The 22,083-nt window shown below is 46.4% G+C and overlaps 1 protein-coding gene across 1 annotated transcript; it reads right to left on the minus strand.

Annotated features, from left to right (window-relative positions):
* Positions 1 to 341: 341 nt before the first annotated feature.
* On the minus strand, positions 342 to 12,106 carry gins3 (GINS complex subunit 3). The gene is made up of 3 exons (XM_030731912.1): positions 11,833 to 12,106; positions 11,024 to 11,257; positions 342 to 5,329 (listed from the first exon to the last, which is right to left on the minus strand). The coding sequence occupies exons 1-3, from the start codon at positions 12,001 to 12,003 to the stop codon at positions 5,099 to 5,101; spliced, it is 636 nt and encodes a 211-aa protein (XP_030587772.1). The 5' UTR covers positions 12,004 to 12,106; the 3' UTR covers positions 342 to 5,098.
* Positions 12,107 to 22,083: the final 9,977 nt, after the last annotated feature.

Raw genomic sequence — 22,083 nt, forward strand, 5'->3', positions numbered from 1 at the left:
ATTGTTCTGAAGCCGTTCTCGTTCTCATTCTCAGCTTTTAGAGGCAAAAACGCCTGAAACGTTGATTTTTCCCAAAGTGCAGAAATGTGCGATCTTTGGTGAATTATCGAGATTTGAACCCACAACAAAAGAACAGAAAAACTGAAATACTTGTGATGTAGCGAATGAAAAACTGGGCAAAGATGCAGATCGAGGTTCCTGTCTGCAAGAATAACGCGATCAAGAACAACCGGAAATATGTCTGCAAATATCTGTTAACAGTCCAGAAAATTTAGTTTATTGAACAGTTTCTGATACATAAACTGTAAATAAACACATTATTCTGCACCAAATCCTCGTCTTGCAAAGCTCTCGGCTATGAGGGGAAAATCCCGGCTCAGCTCACTCATAGATACAGTTTTTTACTAAAATATGATTAATTACAGTTTCAAACAGGAAATTCAAACTAAAGACCTTCACAGAGGCCAACTAGCTTTTGCAATAAAGGCCATATACACATGCTTAATAAAAAGACACAAAGATACCTGCTTCCTACTTACTGGAGATGATCCAGTTTCAGCCTGTTACTGTGCTCACTGTCACACTGAGTAACTCCCACTGTTAACGTTATTATTTCCACCTGTGAACTCTCTGATATAACTCATGTTGGTGCTCAGCTTCACCCTCAGAGAGCAGTGTTCAAGTCTGAAATAGTTTCTTAATTTTTCACAGTGGATGATGGATGGATGGATGGATGGATGATGGATGGATGGATGGATGGATGATGGATGGATGGATGGCAGCACTACTTCAAGCTTTGAATACACAGTTCCTGTAAGAGGGATCCAGTAACTGCCGGCATCAGAGCTCTTTAAACAGAGCATTTATCCCACCAGCTGGGGTCAGCGTTGCTCCACAGAAACTACCAGCAGCCTTCTGATCCAACACAGCCTTTAATCTGATTTGATTTATTTAACCAGGAATTCCTCTGAGATTAAAATATCCTTTTTAAGGGAGACCTGACCATTAAAAATTATAAATCACATATAAAAAATTAATATACATACAACAAAATTAAGCAAGTCAAAGTCATCAAGTAACATAACACAAAGTACAAAGTCCAGCATATGAATAGCAGTTGCACTCTTCAGTTACAGAAGACTTTACAAGAGCTCTGAACTCTCCCAGAGAGACGAAAGCCTTCAGCGTGCACTGAAGGTTATTCCATGACCGCGGCGCAGAATCAGAGAACACTGTTCTACCAAACTCAGAAAACATCCTGGGAACCCTAAAAACGAACCTACCAAAGGAGTTGGGAGCTAACACCGACAAGAAGGGAGTTTACTCACATCACTGCTGTTGTCTCTGCAAGCTTAATGAAGGCCAAGAAACCAGATTAGAAAGTTCATAGTGGCAACAAATTTGATACAAAACATAAAACTCTAGAAAACTTGAGAATGCAGCCTGTACAAGTATTTTCCTGACTGATAAATTAAGAAAGGCCAATAATAAATAATAAAGGTCACTAATAAAAACCTAATATGACCTTCAGCTTTTTCTCTAAGTGTTAAAGGAAAGTCTATCACACGCCTAAATACTTGTATATTCTTTCAATAAGTCTCCTCCTAGGGTATGAATACCAACATTCTCTGAGATCTGGGAGAGATTTCTGGAAAATATGAATTTGGTTTCTTCAAAATTAAGAACCAATTTTAAGCCATGCAGTGATGCCTGCATGGTTCTCCATACGTCTCAGAGAAGAGCCAGCTCAGTAAAGTATGGTGTCATCTGCATAAAGGCGCACTTTAACTGTAGACATATTCTTCCAATGTTATTAATGAAAGTAGAAAATAAAACATTCTAACATTAAAATTCACACGACCTCTGTTTTTCTAATCTGCTGGTATTTTTGTATAGGGCTAAGGTTTGGGCTCACGTTCCCAAATAACAGAAAAATAACTTTAATTTCCCAGAATGTGTAATCAGCATCTCTGGCAGCAGAAGGCGATGAGGACCTGATTCAGAGCTTTCAGAGATTTTAATTACAGCAGCATCCTCGCTCCTGTCTGACAATCCATTAAATCTCATTTTAACAGTGCTCATGTAGCTTCATCATGGTTAGCTCAGTACTCTGATACAGTATCATGCAGATCGCTGCTAGTTGTGACTTGAGACCCTGAGCTGTGACTGCCCTCAGCTGCCTTACCCTCTCAGTAAACACTTTACTGATGCTACTTTCAAGTATTACTAAATACAACATAATGCTCATTTTGCACACTGTGGTTCTCATTAGTCAGTAAAGCTGAGCATGCTTTAGGGTCTAATCTGTAACTGATAAGTTGTCACCGTATGAGCGTCGCTGTTTCTCAGTCATGTTCCATCCGGTCTCTAAACGATGGCAAAAGCACACAATGAGGGGCCTCACTCACTAAAGGGTGACATCACTATGGCTGCTCCCATTTTTTATATACAGTCTGTGGTCACATCAGTATCTCCTGTGGGGAATATTGGCAGTGCTTCCTGAAACTGGAATTATGATAACTGGACTCTACAAACACACCAGCTCGTGAAACAAGGAGAAAGCAAAAGCAGCCAAAAATAAAAATCCCCACTGTGACCTTGGATACGGTTACAAGGCTGTAATCTTACATCCATTTCTTTAATACATTAGTCCATCAGTTTGGAAATAGACACAATACAGGAAATGAAGAAAAATCAGCACGTGAAACAGAGTGGGTAAACAAAGCTGTCGTGCTTTAACCTTTCATATTAATTTCTATAAACGTGACAAAGAAATACTTCAATGAAGTGAAAATGCTGCTGATGGTCCATAAATCAGCTCGTCTCAGTGCCGGTGTGTTTGGGAAGGCTCAGCAGGGGTCAGGGGTCAGTGTTACTGCAGCTTTGCTAAACAGTTTCTAAGCGTTGTCATGACTGTGGTGTGGTGTGGTGTGCGACCCTCACTCATAATTCTACCAAAGACACATTTTACCAGCATTTGGTGCCTGGCAGGTGGTTATTACAGATTCTGCTCACTGTGCACAGACGTGACCTCGATCTGCACACTGGAGACGCTCTGTACAGTACTCACTGTTGGAGCGCCTGCAGGCCTCACGTCACGTTTAAGCCCAAAGACCTTTGTGAGATCACATTTTAATACCGGCTTCACATCCAAACTGAGCCGAGGATGAAAAATAACAATGAACATGCCTGTTCTTCCATATTTGCGACCTCTGGTACTGCTGGCATTCACTGTTAAAGATATTAGTTATTAGCTGCACCCAGAATGATTCTAGGTCATAAATGTTTATCCCACCAATGTGTGAGTCATCATTTTTTAACATTAACCAAGAAATTACAGCTAAGTGCAGCCCAAATCGGGGCGCCGTCCCAGACCGTTGGTGGACAGCTGAGCTGCACGGTGAACCAGAGAAAATCAAAGTGAGTTTCCTCTGGAGGAAGTCCTCACTCTTCATGGAGAGGCAAGGTGAGAACATCCGGAAAAAGCTCGGAAAGCTGCTGTTCCTGCACATTAAGGTAGTACAGACATCTGATCAGGATGCATTCTGGGTGTTTGTCATCACTTTTCTAGCATGTCCAATTTGTCATCTCAGGATACACACATCTGGCCAATGAATGATCCTGGGAAAAAGAGCTGGGGAGAGGGATGTCTCGACTCCCTTAGACTCCAGATAAGCAGGAAAAAAATGGATGAAATGATTCACTGAAGACTTTAAGATCAGCACATCCCCTAAAAACGTATTTCACTAGATTCAGTTTGTTTACTGTTTCCATACTTTCAGAGATGCTGCTACACTTCTGCCATACAGGTACAAGTTCCCTCAGAGTTGAAGGTTTCACTGTTAGCATATTAATGTGAAATGAAAAGCATTTATATCAGCATCACAGCAGAAAGGTTCGAACCCAGACTCTGCTGTGAGGAAACAGTCTGAGTTTGAACCCTTCTGTGCCTGCTGGGTCTCCTCCATCAGTCTGAAAACACACGTTTTAGGCTAACAGGTGATGCTTACTACGCAATAAAATAATGGATACAAAGATACAAAAATGTCAGATTCAAACTAGTCTCACAAACATGCAAGTAAGCATCAAGGACACAGCAGGGCAGTTGTGACAGTTGAACATAACCACTGCACTAATGGCACAAAACTTATTGATAAATTTACTGAACTGGATTTTTATGCATGGATTTCTTCTACAAAAAAGGAATAAATAATAATAATAATGATCAAAAAAAGGGGGCTTATTAATTTCTGCATGGTGGGCGTGTGACACACCAAAGACCCGGACTAACCCTAACCCTAAACCTAACTACCCACAAATGCAGCCAATTAAACCACCTAATTAAACCAGAGGGGAAAAACTGTTAGAAGACATTACTGCAAAAACTTCCCATCAGGTGAGTGTGGGAGCCCTCAGCACAGGTGCACCATCTCTCAGGACAGGTTAGCTAATGCTAACATGGCGCCAATCATGCTGAAGAGCAAAGAAACCAGCCGGGCCCTGGATTGTGTGAAAGTGTGTGAAAAGGCAGGGGAGGGGAACCTGCAGCTGCCACAGTAGGTCTGGATGGGCTTCCCAAGGAGACTCCTGAGCCATTTTCCAGGTGTGCCTTTAAGCCTTGGCTCACCCTTTGGAGTACCTCAGGCATAAAAAGTTTGAAAACCACTTTCATAGAGAGTACCACCCCATTGTATCCCTAAAAGTACAACAAAGTACTTGATTATTAGGAGTCAATTTATTAACAGGCCTTAAGATATTAGAATGACCTTCTTCATGACAGAGCTTTAATTTTAGGTTTTAAAAGTATAAACAAACACAAAAGATATCATGACTCACCTCATAATGATAGAAAACAAAAAAGCAGCAAACGTTTGGAATCTTTACTGATAAAAACAATCAAAAGTACATGAAGCAGAGCAACTGAAGGTCTGTCACAAAGAAGCTTCTTAATGCAAACAGTGTGACAAATAAATAGGAAAGTGTTTCTGCTCCTTACAGAGTCTCTGTGCCACCCCTCATGGTTCAGGCTGAGAGGAGGAAGTGCTCCAAAGACGGGCTTTAAAAAAAAAAAAAAGAGTGTACTGCTGCTGAGCCGAGCTCAGGGCTGAACATCAGCGATCTTCCTCTTGCGGTAGTTGAGAACCAGGCTGGAGGCAGTGAGCTGTGAGGCCTGCCCCTTCTCCCAGCTCTGAAAGCCGTTCAGGCCGCTCTGGCCGGACCTGAACAGAGCCCTCTCCAGAAAGTCCAGACGATCCACGAGCGCAGACGTGTCCTCGTTGTAGGCATTCTGGGAGGAGTCCATGGTCCGCCTGAAGCGACCGATGAATGTCTGGATGGAGGACAGCATGTTCAGAAGATGTGCACATACTCCCTCAGTACTGCAGTCAATGGGTTTTACATTTAAAGCATGCTGGCAAAGTTTGTAATCAGTGACCCGGTTTGTGAGCCACGGCTCACCTTTGATACTCATTTTAATACTAAACTTCAGACATGTAGAATTTCATATTTTCACCCTTCAGGAAAAACTTCAAAGCTTCAAAAAAACTTGATCTTAAAAATATTGGCGGTGACATCAGAGGGAGTCCAGACGGCGCTCTTTCTGCCACTACGCTGATTTCTAACTTTTAAAAAACAGCTGGTAAATTATTCTTTTTGCTATCAATTAATCTGCTCAAAAATGTCTTGATTGATTTATTTTATATGTGCAAAAACAGCAGAGAGAAGGTACACTGGCTGACGCACTGCTGCAGCTTTTATCTTTAAAATGAAATCACTGGTCATCCACTGTGTGCTCAGCCCTCTGCTGTACTCACTGTACACCCATGACTGCGAGGCCACGTCAGAGTCCAACGTCATCATCAAGTTTGCTGACGACACTGCTGTTGTGGGACTAATCTCTCACAATGAGGAGACAGCCTACAGGAGAGAGGTCTCCCGCCTGGAGAACTGGTGCCAGGAGAACCACCTCCTGCTCAACGTCAGCAAAACAAAGGAACTGATCGTGGACTTCAGCAGGAAGCAGCAGAGGGACTACCATCCACTTGTCATCAGTGGTGCTGAGGTGGAAAGAGTGGACACTTTCAAATACCTGGGAGTGACCATCTCACAGGACCTGTCCTGGACTCATCACATAAACATCACTGTGAAGAAGGCCAGACAGCGTCTCTACCTCCTCAGGCGGCTGAGAGACTTCAAGCTCCCACTCAAGGTGCTCAGGAACTTTTACACCTGCACCATCGAGAGCATCGTGCGTGGGAGCATCACCACCTGGATGGGAAACTGCACCAAGCAGGACTTCATGGCCCTAAAAAGGGTGGTTCGTTCAGCTGAACGGACCATCAGAACCACCCTCCCCAACCTGCAGGACATTTACACCAAGCAGTGCAGGCTGAGGGCCATGAAGATCCTAAAACAGCCCAGCCACCCCGGACACGCTCTCTTCTCCCTGCTCCCATCAGGCCGGCGTTACCGCTGCCTGAGGGCTAAGACTGAAAGGTTGAAGAAGAGTTTTTACCCACAAGCCATCCGTCTGCTCAACTCTGAGCCCTAACTGGACCATTATTGCACAATGTAAATATTATAATTTATAAAAGTGTGTATAGTGTATAGTATATAGAGTATAGTGTATAGTGTGAATTACTTTTTTTAAATTTTTATTCTTCTTATTTATATGTGTGTGTATATATGGTTGCAGGTACAAAATACATTTCACTGTGCATTGTACTGTGTATAACTGTGCATGTGACAAATAAAACACTATCTTAATCTTAATCGTATGGGAACGTGAGCCTGAGGGTTACAGACTGAGGGTCAGTGTAAGGTTGACAATAGATGAGCAGATATGTGTAGATTTATTCATTCATCTCTTTTGGAGGCAGGCGGTGCAGCGGTCAGCACTGCCTCACAGCGAGAAGGTTCCCGGTTCAAACCCCAGCTGTACTTCAACACTAGCATCTGATCAGGACTCGATATCAGCAAATACCTGAAGCAAAGGTATCAATATCTGATCTGAGCTGGGAAAAAGTGGACCAGTGCAGTGCTGGTAGAGGAGGATGTCTGCACAAATCAATAGATTACAGATCCACACATCAACACAGATCAACACTGACAAGAAGCGGAGTCAAACCTTCAAAAGATCTATTATTTCAGAAAGCCAGTTAATATTAAAAAAAAAAACAAATATGATTGAAACAGTCTTTTCCTTAAATATCAGAAAATCTCTCCAAACTCTAAAAATGTTTAATCTGTCAGTCAATCGGGGAGCAGAGTCACTGAAAGCTTTATCTTTCTATTTTTTTTACAGTTATGTATGATTTCTAATAGTGGGATGATTCCAACACATTTAACTCATGATAAAAATAATTACTTCTTACAGTACGAGAGACATGAAAGGCTACAAAGAAGTCTTAAAGTGTGTTTCTGTGTGTGTGTCACACAGTGACGTTAAAGTCAGTCTGCCTGGTAACAGCAGCAGTCTGACGGGTTTCCTGAGCTAGCTGCGCCCCCTAGCTGTGCTGGAGAAAACAACACTGGTCTGCCAGTAAATCTGAGTGTTTGTTGCTGGTGTGTGTGCACGCAACTGTAACACACACTTAACCACTAAGGCCTCTTAAAGTCAACAGTAACACAGCAGCACAAACTCAGACACACTCTCTCATCTCTAATCTGTTCATTTATGCTAAAAAGGAAAATGTTCGAGTCTGGCTGCAGAGACAGCAATGCTTCCCCTGCTGGTTCAGGGACACACAACATACCATCAGCACCCGTTTGGTCTTGGTGTTAATCTGAGGGAAATCCTTTTTTTGGGGGGCTTACCACCTCAGAGGATGAGAGGACTGAAACAGGGCTTAAAGCAAGGAAAAGTTCTGTGCCTCCAGACGTGAGGAGGAAATCAGCTACTACATTTCCTGCAGTTTGGAGAGTTTTTAATGCACCGCCTTTGAGCCTTTTCTGTCTCAGCTTTTGGGGAAATGTCCATGCTACTGATTAATAAATTCAATTTGAGCCATTCATCACTCCCTGCACTTTCATTCATGTGTTTCATCAAAGGTTTCTGCTCATGTTTTTGGAGCAATTTCAGCAGTATCCCACGACCTTCACATCAGCCAGTAACCTAGCAAACTGCACCCCTGTACTGGAAATACATCACCACATGCAGGTGTTCCAGATATGTAAGGGTCTGTGTTCCCCGCCTCCCCCTGCTAACCATGAGCTCGATGGATTATGACTGTGCTATTCCTCACCCCTTCCTCAGAGGGGAAACATACCAGCTGTATTCAGGTCTAAATATAAGCCAGAATACATCCATTACAACTGTGTTTCAAAGGTTTCCATGGGTTTCCTGCACCCCTGAAGATGTTTTGACCTTAGAAAGGAAACCATATGTTCTTGTTATGCTGCAAATTCAAAAAAATCTGTAATATTTTCCTTAGAAATATCCATTTATGATTTTAAAAAGAGTTTAAGGATCAGAAATGGGGGAAACTGCTAGCACAGCTAGCGGGTTGTCTCCCAAACAGAAAGTTGGTGGTTCGATCCCCGGCTCCTCCGGGCCACATGTTGAAATGTCCTTCGGCAAAGACACTGAACCCCAAACTGGCCGCTCCATCTGGTGGTGTGGGACAAACAGGAAGTGGTGACAGCCACACAACAACTGACCATTTACCAAATCTAAAATGTAGACGTTATTCACAGGACAGACCATAATACTTCAGCTGCTGAGTCTGAATGCAGTCATGCTATACAACAGTAATTTATGGTGATGCTGAGCAGTACCACAAAAAGGATCATTATTTACTGAGCTTCACACCATGACAGCTCTGAGACAGGAACCGTTAGCCGGGGTCTCCTGCCTCAGAGCGGCCTCTGGGGGTCAAAGACTCACAGATTAGCCCACGCTTAAAGGAAAAGACTCTGCGCTACCTTACTGAGCCAAAGTCTGTTCTGGACATTTGACAGTCAAAAATTTATTTTATGCTTAAGTAAATGGAAACCGCCCACTTAAAATTTATATATTTTTGTTAGTATCCTGGTGATTTTCTATTGGAGGAAGTATAAAATCTCTTTGGAGGCACTACTACAATAAAAGACGGATGGATGGGTTAATCAATTTTAAAGAAATACTATTATTTAAGGCCCCCATATGAATCTTACATAACATGGGGTCAGAAACATTAGTGTTTAACTGGAAAACAGAAGCAGCAGTCAGACACTACGTTTAGGAGGTTCGAGACCTTCGGACACCTCGATGATGAGGGAAAGAGGACAAACTGTCTGAGGAACGGAACAGCAAAGGCTTCAGGGACAAAATGATTCAAAGGAGGCTGCGGTCACGCTGAACAAACAAAGGCTCGATTTTGTTTCCCCCTCCACTGTTTGCTGCACTTTCTATGAAGTTCACTCATCCTCGCTTGTAAAAGCCAAGCAGTAGGAGTCGGCCAGAACGGGCAGCGTCATCAGAGCTGAACTAATTCTGTCTAATTTGTTTTCCTACAACTTTTTAAAAATCATAAGTGGCAGTGAAAGAAGCTGCTCATTTACAGCCCATCTGCACACAAAGATCAATATGCAGACACTCCAAACTATGATGGCAACTTAAAATTCCACTCATTTTAAAATGTTGGGCCATTAATGAAGAGTCCACTTCATATCTGCCACCACGAGAAGCAAATGGCTGCTTTTCCTCCTGCAGGTCTGCCTCACCTTCCAGAGGTCAGACACACACAATCAATCTGCAGACGTGCTGTGTCCTTGATGAAGGGAATAAATCACTGTGCGTGACGTGTGGGACAAAAGCCTCTGTCTGATTTATGTATGTATTATTCTATGGCTCTGCAGTGTACACCTGCTATTATTACACTGGATCTAGTCTAGGTTTCCTTATTTTCTATCATACACGGTTACAATGCAGGATGCTCATATTGAGCGTAGCCAAAGATTCAAATAAATACTTGTGAACCAAATACTCAGACTGCTCTAAACCTGAGGCATACACTAACACATACATGGTTAGATAGATAGATACTTGTATAGCACCTTTCTACTCAGTCTACCAATCAAAGAGCTTTCTCATTCACCCAATCCAACACACATTCATGCAGTGCACCTAAGCACTTTCTAACATTCACACTCACTCTCTGATCGATGCACTGGAGGCAACGTAAGGTTCAATATCTCGCCCAAGGATACTTCGAACTGGAGGAGTCAGGGATCGATCCTCCAACCCTCTGATGGAGTAACTATCAAAGTCACTAGCTTCACTTAACCAAACATCAGCGATCAGGCTAAGGTGCTTATCAACCTGACAGAGTAAGAAAAGACTAAGAGATTAAACTCATCATACAGGCTGAAAACTGTGCTGCTGGAATGTGTGCACGCTTTAAGGGCTTTGCACAATATAAACAAAGTGTACTGGATGCCATGAGGGAATGCCAACAAAAAACAGACTGTGTCATTAATGAAACACAGGAGGCTCTGACTATAACTAAAACTGTTAAATTAAAATGTTATTTAGTTGTATCTAAGACAATGTTAGCTTTACTTTTTCAGCTGCAGCCCTGGCAAGTAAAGAAACACAATTCAAAGCAGTAAGTAGGCTCACTGACAAACTCAATATAAGGTCAGGTTCTCTGTTTTATTATCACATCACCGTATCAGGGCCTGCAGGACAATAAAATTGTTTACATTTCCTGGCAGCTAACAGGGGAAAAAAAGGAAAGTTGTTCCTGAGAGTCTACACTTCTCAATGATGTTCATCAGAGGAAAAAAACATTTTTTTGGACCCTCTTACTACCTGGTCACTGAGAACTGAGGGATCTCCAAAGGATGGGGACACTATTTTTCCAAGAACTGATTGGTCTACGGGCACCTGTCGGTACCTGCTAATTTATGTTGAAGATAACCTGCTTTGAAGCAAACACCAAGGGACACAGAAGACAAACAAGGATTATTTTTGAACTGTCAGTCATGCAAAGCTACTCTGGTCCCTCTCGCACTAAATTAACGCCACGTAAATGTTTTTTACCCGCAGCAGGGTCTGTGCGATGTCAGCATTCTCTGGGCTGTCAAAGTGCAGCATCTGGGAGCCCAGGCCATAGTAGTAGGGCCCCATCTTATGCAGGTCCACCACATTGGGGTCAGCATTGAACACGGTCCTCCAGCCCTCTCTGTACACCTTAGGAAGCTCCACAGAGAGCACCCTCCTCTTCCTATCATACAGACCCTTGGTCAGCCACAGAGGAAGCTCCATCTTTGTACCCTGGGATAAAACAAAAGATGCATCAGTGACAAAGTAACAACCAATACTCCTGCTGTCTGGGGCCCAAACAGCACTGCAAAGGAATGCATGTATGTTTTAGTGTGCATAGGTACTAATGTATATGTTCACTTTACTGAAATACCCACAGCAAGGATACAAAGGTTTATAGTAGGTACCGATGTAATATCAATAAATTCTGACCACCTAAATGCACTTATCTGAAAATAAATTTTAAATAAAATCTTTACATTTGTATTGTAAGAAGATTTTGAAGACTAATACCACATTCTGGTAGCCAACTGAACAAGACTTCAAATTTTGACACTGGTACATGTCTTTTCGTTTATAACTACTCTGTACTTACAAGTGGGTCCTGTTTACCCTTCAGTGCTATTAATTACTTCATCACACATTCTGCTTTTAGAAATACAGTGAGTGAAAGAACCAAAACCCGCAATGAGGTTTGACGAGACACAAGCTACAGATGACCGTGTGACTCGGGTACTTTTGAGTTAAGTTCTATTAGACGCGATGCTTTAAGGTCACAATACTTAAACTGTCGTGGGTTTACCGACCTCCGGGATGTCCTGCGAGTCGCTCGACTTCTCCAGGAATCCAAGCCGGGGGAAAGTGCACTCTGTTCGGATAGGAAGTCTCTCATGAGAGAGCAAAATATCGTCGAGAGACAGGAAATTCTCCTCCATAGCCACTCCAGCCGGTACGGGAAAATACGACTGCGTGTCCATTGGCGCTCGAATGACCTCTAAAGGAGCGAATTACAAAAATACTTTCAGTAAAATGTTCTGCTCTGAACCGCCTCCGCTGTGTTTACAATCTGTGCTGCCTTCGCTGTTTTGGCGCCAGAAAATATGAAGCACCAATCAGAGCGCTGCAGGGAGATCAAGACCAGAGCAATCGAATGAGAGTCAAAACAAAAATCAGTTATCGATTGTTTTTTTCCCTGTTTTGTAATTAGTTTTCTTAAAATAGGCCAAAGTTTGTGCCTGTTTTCAGTTATTTTAAAAGCTAAATATTTATTTACATTTCGGATTATATAAGGACAAATAACAGCCTTAGCAAAAGGGATTTATTCAAAGAAATGCAATAAAAATTCTTCTTCACCTCCCTTCGCCATAAAAAAATCATCTGTAATTACGATTTCAGCCTTTAGAGGTCAGAATATAACCATTAAAATTTTAAAGTCACCTTGTATTGCAAGAACGTTTAGCAGTAATAATAGTTCAAAAAGAAGTTAATTAACTCAGAGTAGGAATTTAAAGTCAATGCTTAAATTCCTGTAAAACAAACTGACAGAAAGAAGGCTGCACACTTCTCTTTTGCTCTAAGCTCCTTTCTGTATGTCTGGATGGTATTCATCAGTCTATTCAGTAATTATGGATTCCTTCCATCACTCAGGGACCTTCAGTTTTACTTGGATGGGAAGACTGCACACCAAGGTCATCAGACATGTTACTAGGCAACCCCCCCCCCCCCCCCCAAAAAAAAAAAAAAACATGTAGCTATTCACATGCTCAGAATAAGTCATGACTTTTTAAGGAGTCAAATAAAATGAAGCAGTAGTAAATAAGGTGCTGTACTCATTTGTTTGAGCTGAGCAGCTTTAGTGTAACAGTTGTCTGAGAGATTTTTCACTGTGAAAAACAGACTGAAGAACACATAATTTCCACAAAACATCATCCCCCTCTGTTAGCTGCAGGCCATGATACACTGAGAACATTGTGTGTCTCATAAACAGGCGATGATGGTTGCAGCTATCATTATGAGCTGTTTTTCTGTGGTCCTGCACCATGATGTTAAAGCTAAAACTGCCTTCTCCTGAAAACACTCCATGCAGCATGGCCTTAATAAGGAGAACGGATGATCTCAGCACTAACAGGCATGCAACACTTTATATGAAGTGGCGCTCATGAGGCATCATAACCGTGCTATGACCACAAGCGCTCTAATATTAGAAAAACACAGGAGTGGGATTGAGCACTTTGTGTTGAAGTCAAGTTCATACCACTTTCCAGTAAAGCTGCATTGGGCATTTTCATAAGATGTGGGTGCTCCAAAAGAAACTCCTCAATAAAATATCAAATGAATTCCTGCAGCAAAAATTTTGGTTGATTTGGTAAGCATGTAAACACTGACACACGAGGTATTATTCAAATCAGGAGCAGGAATGGTGTCCAGATACATGAGCATTTTAAAAACCACTCACAGGTCACCACCTGTACCACTCACATAGCTGCAGACCAAGCACGCTGCTCCACCATGGTGCTTCCTGATGGCAGCTGCATATTCCCCTGCAGCAGGACAGTGTGTCCCACTGCATCACAAACTGCCCAGGAATGGCTGAAGGGACATTTTCAGTTGACCTCCAAACTCCCCTGATCCCAATATGATCCAGAATCTCCAGAACACACAGGAACAAGTCTGATCTGTGGATCAGGCCCCAGTCCACAACCCACATGACCCTGAGGATCAGTGCCAAACTCCACAGGAAACCTCCAGAGGTCTGCATGCAGAGCTGTTTTGGTAACACATAACGATCTACACAGGAACTGCCAAGGTCTGATTTACAGGAGAGGTGCTTGAACACACCATTAGAGTTAAGGTTTAGTTGTGTGAGTCTCTTTGTGCTAAAGAGCCATTTTCAGAAACTACACATTGCTAGGTTTCAAACACAGTCTCATAAATGCATTTTGGCCCTGTAGTTTTTTTATCATAAGCTTTTTTATTTGGAGGTACCAAATAAGCAAAAAAGAGGTGGATGTTAGGCTAACCTTACCCCTAAACCGAGCATGAGTGACCCACAGAAACCTGCTAAATGTTAAGAGGTCAACTGGTTTTGCCTTTCCTCCACTTCCTCTTTAGTTGTGTTTCGGCTTTTTATTAATTTGTCTTGCTTTAATTAGTTAGTTATTTACATGCACCGACTTATGGTTTGGAAAAGATTGTAGTTTGGCTTAAAATAACCCTTGGTGCTGAAAGATGACTGAGAGTGACAGACCCATGTCACTGATACCCTAACCCTGTGAGTCACACTCCTCCCTGTGACACTGAGACATGCTGGCGACTTCCACAAAATGCCGTTATTTTCCGTATGAACGAGAACGCTGTGAACCTGAACCTGAAACACTTTTGTGGATTTTATGAAGCTGAAAAACAAAATGCTGTGGAGGAAATCTTGATTATAATGTCTCTATTCAGACTCAGTGTCAGGACTCGAGGAGGAAGAGGACACACAAGCGGTGGCTGATGAAAGCAAGGTGCAAGTTTATTTACAGTGATTGATAAAGGTGCAAAGACAAGGGGGTCCAGGAAGGCGAGGGGGGAGGCGGCTGAAGCGGGGCGAGAGGCTGAAGGAATTCCCAGGTGGTGAGGGGCCAGCTGTGGTACGGCGTGGAGCGGCGGGTTGACGAAAAGCCGGGGTTTCCGAAAGGACGAGCAGGAACTGACACGGGGATCTGAAAAAGGAGCGAACACGAAGAGCAGGTAAGTAATATACATCCACGAAAGCGAGAGTCACACCAGAGAGCCGGTACTAACTGAGAAGTAGTCAATGATCCAGCGAAGAGTGATGGTCTGCTGGCAGCTTAAAAAGACCCTGCCTGATGGCTTGATCCGTAGCAGGTGTGGTGATCTCCGCCCTAGGGAGGCGGAGACACCGGAACCTCCGCTGTGGCCCGCAGGACAAACACACATGTAAACAGACACACACACACGCAGACCCTCCCCCTAGGTTATGACAGTACCCCCTCCTCAACGGGAGCCTCCTGGCGACCGAAACTTCTCGGGATGGCGCCGCCGGAACTCCCGCACCATGGCCGCATCCAGAATGTTAGCTCGGGACACCCAGGATCGCTCTTCGGGACCGTAGCCCTCCCAGTCCACCAAGAACTGATAACCCCGCCCCCGACGGCGGGCGTCCATAATGCGACGGACGGTGTAGATCCGCTGGCCATCGAGAAAACGGGCAGGAGGAGGTGAGGCAGCTGGAGGGCACAAAGGACTGGTGGCAACAGGCTTAAGTTGGGAGACATGGAAGACGTTATGGATGCGCATGGTACGAGGGAGTTTGAGGCGGACAGACACAGGGTTAACGATGGAGTCGATCTCGAAGGGCCCCAGGAAGGTGGGGGCCAGTTTCCTAGACTCGGCACGGACTGGAACATTTTTCGTGGAGAGCCATACCCTTTGGCCTGGTTGGTAGTCCGGCGCAGGGGTCCGATGGCGATCAGCGATGCGTTTGTTTTGCTCCTTCGTCCGAAGCAGAGCTGCGCGGGTGGACCTCCATAGCCGGCGACAGCGGCGAAGGTGATGCTGGACGGAGGGAATGGTGAGATCCTCCTCGATGGCAGGGAGGAGTGGCGGTTGGAAACCCAAGGAGGCCTCGAAGGGGGACACCCCTGTGGCGGAGGAGGAGAGAGAGTTATGTGCATACTCAACCCACGCCAAGTGGGAACTCCAGGTGGCCTGATTGGTGGACGCCACGCATCGTAATGCTGCCTCCAACTCCTGGTTGGCCCGTTCCGTCTGCCCATTTGTCTGGGGATGATAACCAGAGGAGAGGCTCACCTTGGCTCCGAGAGATGTACAGAACTCCTTCCAGACCTGAGATGTGAACTGGGGCCCCCGATCCGACACGATGTCTTCAGGAATCCCATGGAGCCGAAAAACGTGGGTGGTGAGAAGCCGGGCCGTCTCCAAGGCGGAGGGGAGCTTGGGTAGCGCAACGAAGTGGGTGGCCTTGGAAAACCGGTCGATAATGGTCAGGACCACGGTGTTTCCTTCAGAGGGAGGAAGTCCTGTGACGAAGTCCAGAGCTATGTGAGACCACGGTCGCTTAGGGGTGGGTAAGGGCCGGAGGAGACCTGATGGAGGTGACAGAGAAGGTTTATTTTGTGCACAAATGCTGCATGCTGCCACGTACTCACGGGTATCCTTAATCAATGTAGGCCACCAGAAATAACGCTGGAGGAAGGCCACAGTGCGATTGGCCCCGGGATGGCACGTGAATTTGGCTGCGTGTCCCCATTGCAGTACGCGGCTTCGCACTCGAGAGGGAACATAAAGGCGGTTGGGGGGTCCCGTCCCAGGATCTGGTTCAGTCCGTAGAGCTGCCTGAATGGCGGATTCGATCTCCCAGGTGATGGCTCCAATGACGCAAGAGGGAGGCAAGACAAACTCTGGCTGCGAGGAGGAATCCGTGGAGCTGAACTGTCGGGACAGAGCGTCGGGCTTGACATTCCGTGACCCAGGTCTATAAGAGATAGTAAAGTTAAATCGGGTAAAAAACAAGGCCCACCTGGCCTGCCGGGGTTTCAAACGTCTGGCGGTTCGCAGATAGGCCAGGTTCTTGTGATCAGTCCAGACCAAGAAGGGATGCGTCGCGCCCTCCAGCCAGTGCCGCCATTCCTCCAAGGCTAGTTTGATGGCCAGCAGCTCCCGGTCCCCTACGTCGTAATTCCGTTCTGCCGGGGAGAGGCGGCGAGAGAAGAAGGCGCAGGGTCGGAGGCTACCCATGGACTGTTGGGACAACACTGCCCCTACCCCCACGTCGGACGCGTCCACCTCCACGACGAATGAGTTGGATAGGTCAGGTTGGATGAGGATGGGTGCGGAGGCAAACCGACCCTTCAGGAGCGCGAAAGCCTCTGCAGCGGCGGGGGTCCATCTGAAAGGAATCTTGGGAGAGGTGAGAGAGGTCAGAGCATGGGTGATGGAGCTGTAATCTTTAATGAAGCGGCGGTAGAAATTGGCGAAGCCCAGAAAACGCTGCAGCTGTTTCCGATCCGCTGGCTCGGGCCAATCCAGGACCGCTTGTACCTTAACTGGGTCCGCCTTGATCTGCCCTTTACCAATAATGTATCCCAAGAACGCCGTGGACTCCACATGAAACTCGCACTTCTCCCCCTTCACGAACAGACGATTCTCCAGTAACCGCTGCAACACCTGCCGCACATGTCCCTGATGCTCCTGTAATGAGGATGAGAAGATCAAAATATCATCGAGATAGACAAACACAAAATGATTGATGAAGTCCCGGAGTATGTCGTTTACGAGGGCCTGGAACACAGCTGGCGCGTTGGTTAGGCCGAAGGGCATGACAAGATACTCGAAGTGGCCGAGGTGAGTGTTGAAGGCAGTCTTCCACTCGTCTCCCTGCCGGATCCGGACGAGATGGTAAGCGTTCCGGAGATCCAGTTTGGTGAAGATGGCTGCCCCCTGCAGGAGCTCAAAGGCAGAGGTGAGAAGTGGCAAAGGATATTTGTTGCGCACAGTGATTTCGTTCAGACCGCGGTAGTCAATACAGGGCCGGAGGGTCTTGTCCTTCTTGGCCACGAAGAAAAACCCTGCGCCCATGGGAGAGGTGGAGGGTCGAATCAGACCGGACGCCCGAGCTTCGGTGATATATTTTTCCATGGCATCCCGTTCCTGCGGAGAGATGCTGTAGAGGCGGCTGGAGGGGTAGGGCGCCCCCGGGATGAGGTCGATGGCGCAGGCGTAAGGCCGGTGGGGAGGCAGGGAAACAGCCCGGTCCTTATTGAATACTTCAGCGAGGTCGTGATAGATCGAGGGGACGCCGGACAGGTCAGGTGGGGTCCCCTCCCCCAAATCGGTGGACCGAGGGAGAGAGGGAGTTGCGGATCTGAGGCAGCGCTGGTGGCACCGCTCACTCCAACCCGAGATGCTGCGATTCGCCCAGTTAATCTGTGGATTGTGCAGTTGCAACCAGGGAAAGCCGAGGACGATGGGCGTCTGTGCAGAGTCAAACAGGTAAAAGGAGAGCCGTTCAGAGTGATTACCCGACAGAGTCACAGAAAGCGGTTGGGTCTTGTGAGTGATTTCAGAAAGCTTGGCGCCGTCCAGAGCGGAGACCAGGAGAGGCGTGGGTAGCGCTGTGGATGGAACACCCCACTGCTGGGCGAGGGCACGGTCCATGAGATTTTTCTCAGCTCCGGAATCGAGGAGTGCCAAGACTGTGTGACTGCCTGATGGAAGATTTATCCTTGTCTGAAGCGTGAATCTGGGCAGGGAGGAGCATGCGTTAGCTTGACCCGCCAGTATCCCCACCATTACTGACGGGCGCGGTCTTTTGGGCAAACAGGGCATGACGCGATGTAGTGGCCCTTTTTGCCACAGTAGATGCACTCCCCCGCCTCCCATCTCCGTCGTCGCTCAGAGAGAGACAGCCGTGCGCGGCCGAGTTGCATGGGTTGCTCCTCCGCGCCGCAAGGGGGCGCCGTAGCCGAGCTGTCGTCCGCTAGGAGGCTCCTCCGGTCCGCGGAAACCGCCCGGCGAGGGGCATGCTGGGAGTTGTAGTTCCTCGGAGTCCGTCGTGCTCTCAGGCGGTCATCTACATGGATACACAATGAAATCACGGCCTCCAAGGACTGAGGCAAATCCCTAGTGGCAAGTTCATACTTGAGATCATCATTAATATTGTTCAGGAATACTCCCCTGAGCGCCTTTTCCTCCCAGCCGGCCTCCTCCGCGAGGATCCGGAAATCCACGGAGAAATCCGCCATGCTCTGTTGTCCCTGCCGCAGGCTGAGCAACTTCTGGGATGCGGATTCGGGGCTGGTGCCTTTATCAAACACCTCCTTAAATCGAGACAAGAACGCAGGGAAAGACAGATCGGGGTTTCCCCGTAACACAGCGTGCCCCCACTCTAATGCTCTACCGCGGAACAGATTGACCATAAAACCAATCTTTGCACAATCAGAAGCGTAGGCATTTCTCTGTTGCCGGAAAACGAGGGAACATTGGGTGAGGAAACCTCCACATTTCCCTAACTCACCGCGGAACACCTCCGGGATGGGCAGGGCTTTCTCCAACGCTACGGCGGGCTCGGTCGCGGAAGCCAAACCAGCCGGCGGATCTGTCGGCGGAGGGGATAAATCCTGGTGACGGGGCGTAGCGGATGACATGGTGGATTCCAACATACCTCGGAGATCGGCGAGCTGTTGGGTGGCTGCGCCCAGCTGACTGGAAACCAGACGGAGCATATGGTCGTGACGCTGGAGGGTTTCCTCTTGAATAGCCAGGGCCCGATGAACCGGATCAGCGTCCGCGGTGTCCGGTTTTGGCTGGATCATTCTGTCAGGACTCGAGGAGGAAGAGGACACACAAGCGGTGGCTGATGAAAGCAAGGTGCAAGTTTATTTACAGTGATTGATAAAGGTGCAAAGACAAGGGGGTCCAGGAAGGCGAGGGGGGAGGCGGCTGAAGCGGGTCGAGAGGCTGAAGGAATTCCCAGGTGGTGAGGGGCCAGCTGTGGTACGGCGTGGAGCGGCGGGTTGACGAAAAGCCGGGGTTTCCGAAAGGACGAGCAGGAACTGACACGGGGATCTGAAAAAGGAGCGAACACGAAGAGCAGGTAAGTAATATACATCCACGAAAGCGAGAGTCACACCAGAGAGCCGGTACTAACTGAGAAGTAGTCAATGATCCAGCGAAGAGTGATGGTCTGCTGGCAGCTTAAAAAGACCCTGCCTGATGGCTTGATCCGTAGCAGGTGTGGTGATCTCCGCCCTAGGGAGGCGGAGACACCGGAACCTCCGCTGTGGCCCGCAGGACAAACACACATGTAAACAGACACACACACACGCAGACCCTCCCCCTAGGTTATGACACTCAGAGTCCCTTGAAGCAGTTATTAGTGTTATTTACAACCCTGTGATGTTGTCGACTTGTTCAGAAACGGCTTCGAGAAAACATCTTGACAGACTTCCATTCAGATCCACATTTTTTCTTGGGCAGATAAAATTGTACCGTAGTTATTTATATAGTCAGTGCAGTTTAGGGGCTCATTAAATGGTTGTGGGCTGGATGAGGTTCAGCTCACTGTTAGCAGCATCTCACCTGCTGCTGATGAAAAAGTGAGCAATGAAAGAAAGTGGCAAAAGCAACGGGAGAAACCTTAACCGCCCATCATCTTTATAGTTAAGTCGGGCATTAGAATGAATGATATGCTGACTAAAAAGCTTGAAGTGGACGTAGAAGCCAGATGCCAATTTTGCCCATAAACATACTTAAAACAATATTTGCTGAATTCCTCAATTTTCACCTCAAACAAAACACATTAGATAACAAAACATCTGCAGACAGACAGACAGACAGACAGACAGACAGACAGGCGGACAGACAGACAGACAGACAGACAGACAGACAGACAGGTGGACAGACAGACAGGCAGACAGGTGGACAGACAGACAGACAGACAGACAGACAGGTGGACAGACAGACAGGCGGACAGACAGACAGACAGACAGACAGACAGGCGGACAGACAGACAGGCAGACAGGTGGACAGACAGACAGACAGACAGACAGGTGGACAGACAGACAGGCAGACAGACAGACAGACAGACAGGCGGACAGACAGACAGGCAGACAGACAGGCAGACAGACAGACAGACAGACAGACAGACAGGCGGACAGACAGACAGACAGACAGGTGGACAGACAGACAGACAGACAGACAGACAGGTGGACAGACAGACAGACAGACAGACAGACAGACAGGCGGACAGACAGACAGACAGGCGGACAGACAGACAGACAGACAGACAGGCAGACAGACAGACAGACAGACAGACAGACAGGTGGACAGACAGACAGGCGGACAGACAGACAGACAGACAGACAGACAGGTGGACAGACAGACAGACAGACAGACAGACAGACAGGTGGACAGACAGACAGGCGGACAGACAGACAGACAGACAGGTGGACAGACAGACAGACAGACAGACAGACAGGTGGACAGACAGACAGGCGGACAGGGGCCTTCTCAGGTCTAATCGATACGCGTATGGTTGACATTGAATTGCTGATCTTCTCCTGCAGCAGCAGCATTGGGAAACAGCAGTGCAAGCCAAAAGCAGCATCTGTAATCATTTTGAGTTTCTTTGTGGCCAGGTTCTCATTGTAGAAGTTTTTTCATGTCATTGTAGTTGCTTTGAATCTCTTTGCTGTCGTCTCTCAGCTCTTTGTAATGTTGGCTGTCGCCTACCACAAAGGCTGGGGCCCAGGGCCCCCCTGACTCTTCGGACCCCTCTGTTTTTGTGGCCTGTTTATGTCTCTTTCTAAGATGTTTTGCATCTACAGGTGGTCCTTTTATGGACTGTATCTATGAAATAATTTAGTCTAACTCAAAATAATCTCACAGAGGATTCAAAGATACTCATTTATTTTCTGCTCACAGGACAAAGTTTGAATATGTATGTATGAATACATGAATGTATTTTATTTATTTATTTGTTCTTGTTTTTCAGCATCGACACCTTCAATATAACGGAGAGTGCAAAAGACACGGTTCACATACTTTTTATTGCCGGAGGCGCGCACAAACCAAAGTCCAACGTTTGTTGGGTTGTAGCTCATTTGCTCTACAATGAAACAGACTGAAACATAACTTTAAGGTAGTCTTTACGGTGATGAAGACAGAACGTGTGATTAAAGACTTTCACCAGAATTACTAGAATCCTGGTTTTGACAGAACCCTTAATGTCTGTTGCTTCACGTTGTTTCTAGAAGTGTTTCTCATGAGCGTCGCCCAGCAGCAGGATCAGGATCCCTCCGCGAGCGCCTCCAAAGAGAGAACTGTAACAGACAGGTGAGCTGTTACAGTGTCACAGCTCTTAGGCTACAGTGAAACATCTGCCTGCTACATTTTGATACATGATACAAGTTTGCTAACGTGCATGTGGATGTGTTTCCATGGCTACATATAGGAAGTTACCTTCTTAAATTATCAATATAACTGTCAAAATATTAAAACACTGACAAGAAAAGAAAATCTGGTGCTCTGTC

Source organism: Archocentrus centrarchus, chromosome 6, assembly GCF_007364275.1.
Source record: "Archocentrus centrarchus isolate MPI-CPG fArcCen1 chromosome 6, fArcCen1, whole genome shotgun sequence".
Lineage (NCBI taxonomy): Eukaryota > Metazoa > Chordata > Actinopteri > Cichliformes > Cichlidae > Archocentrus > Archocentrus centrarchus.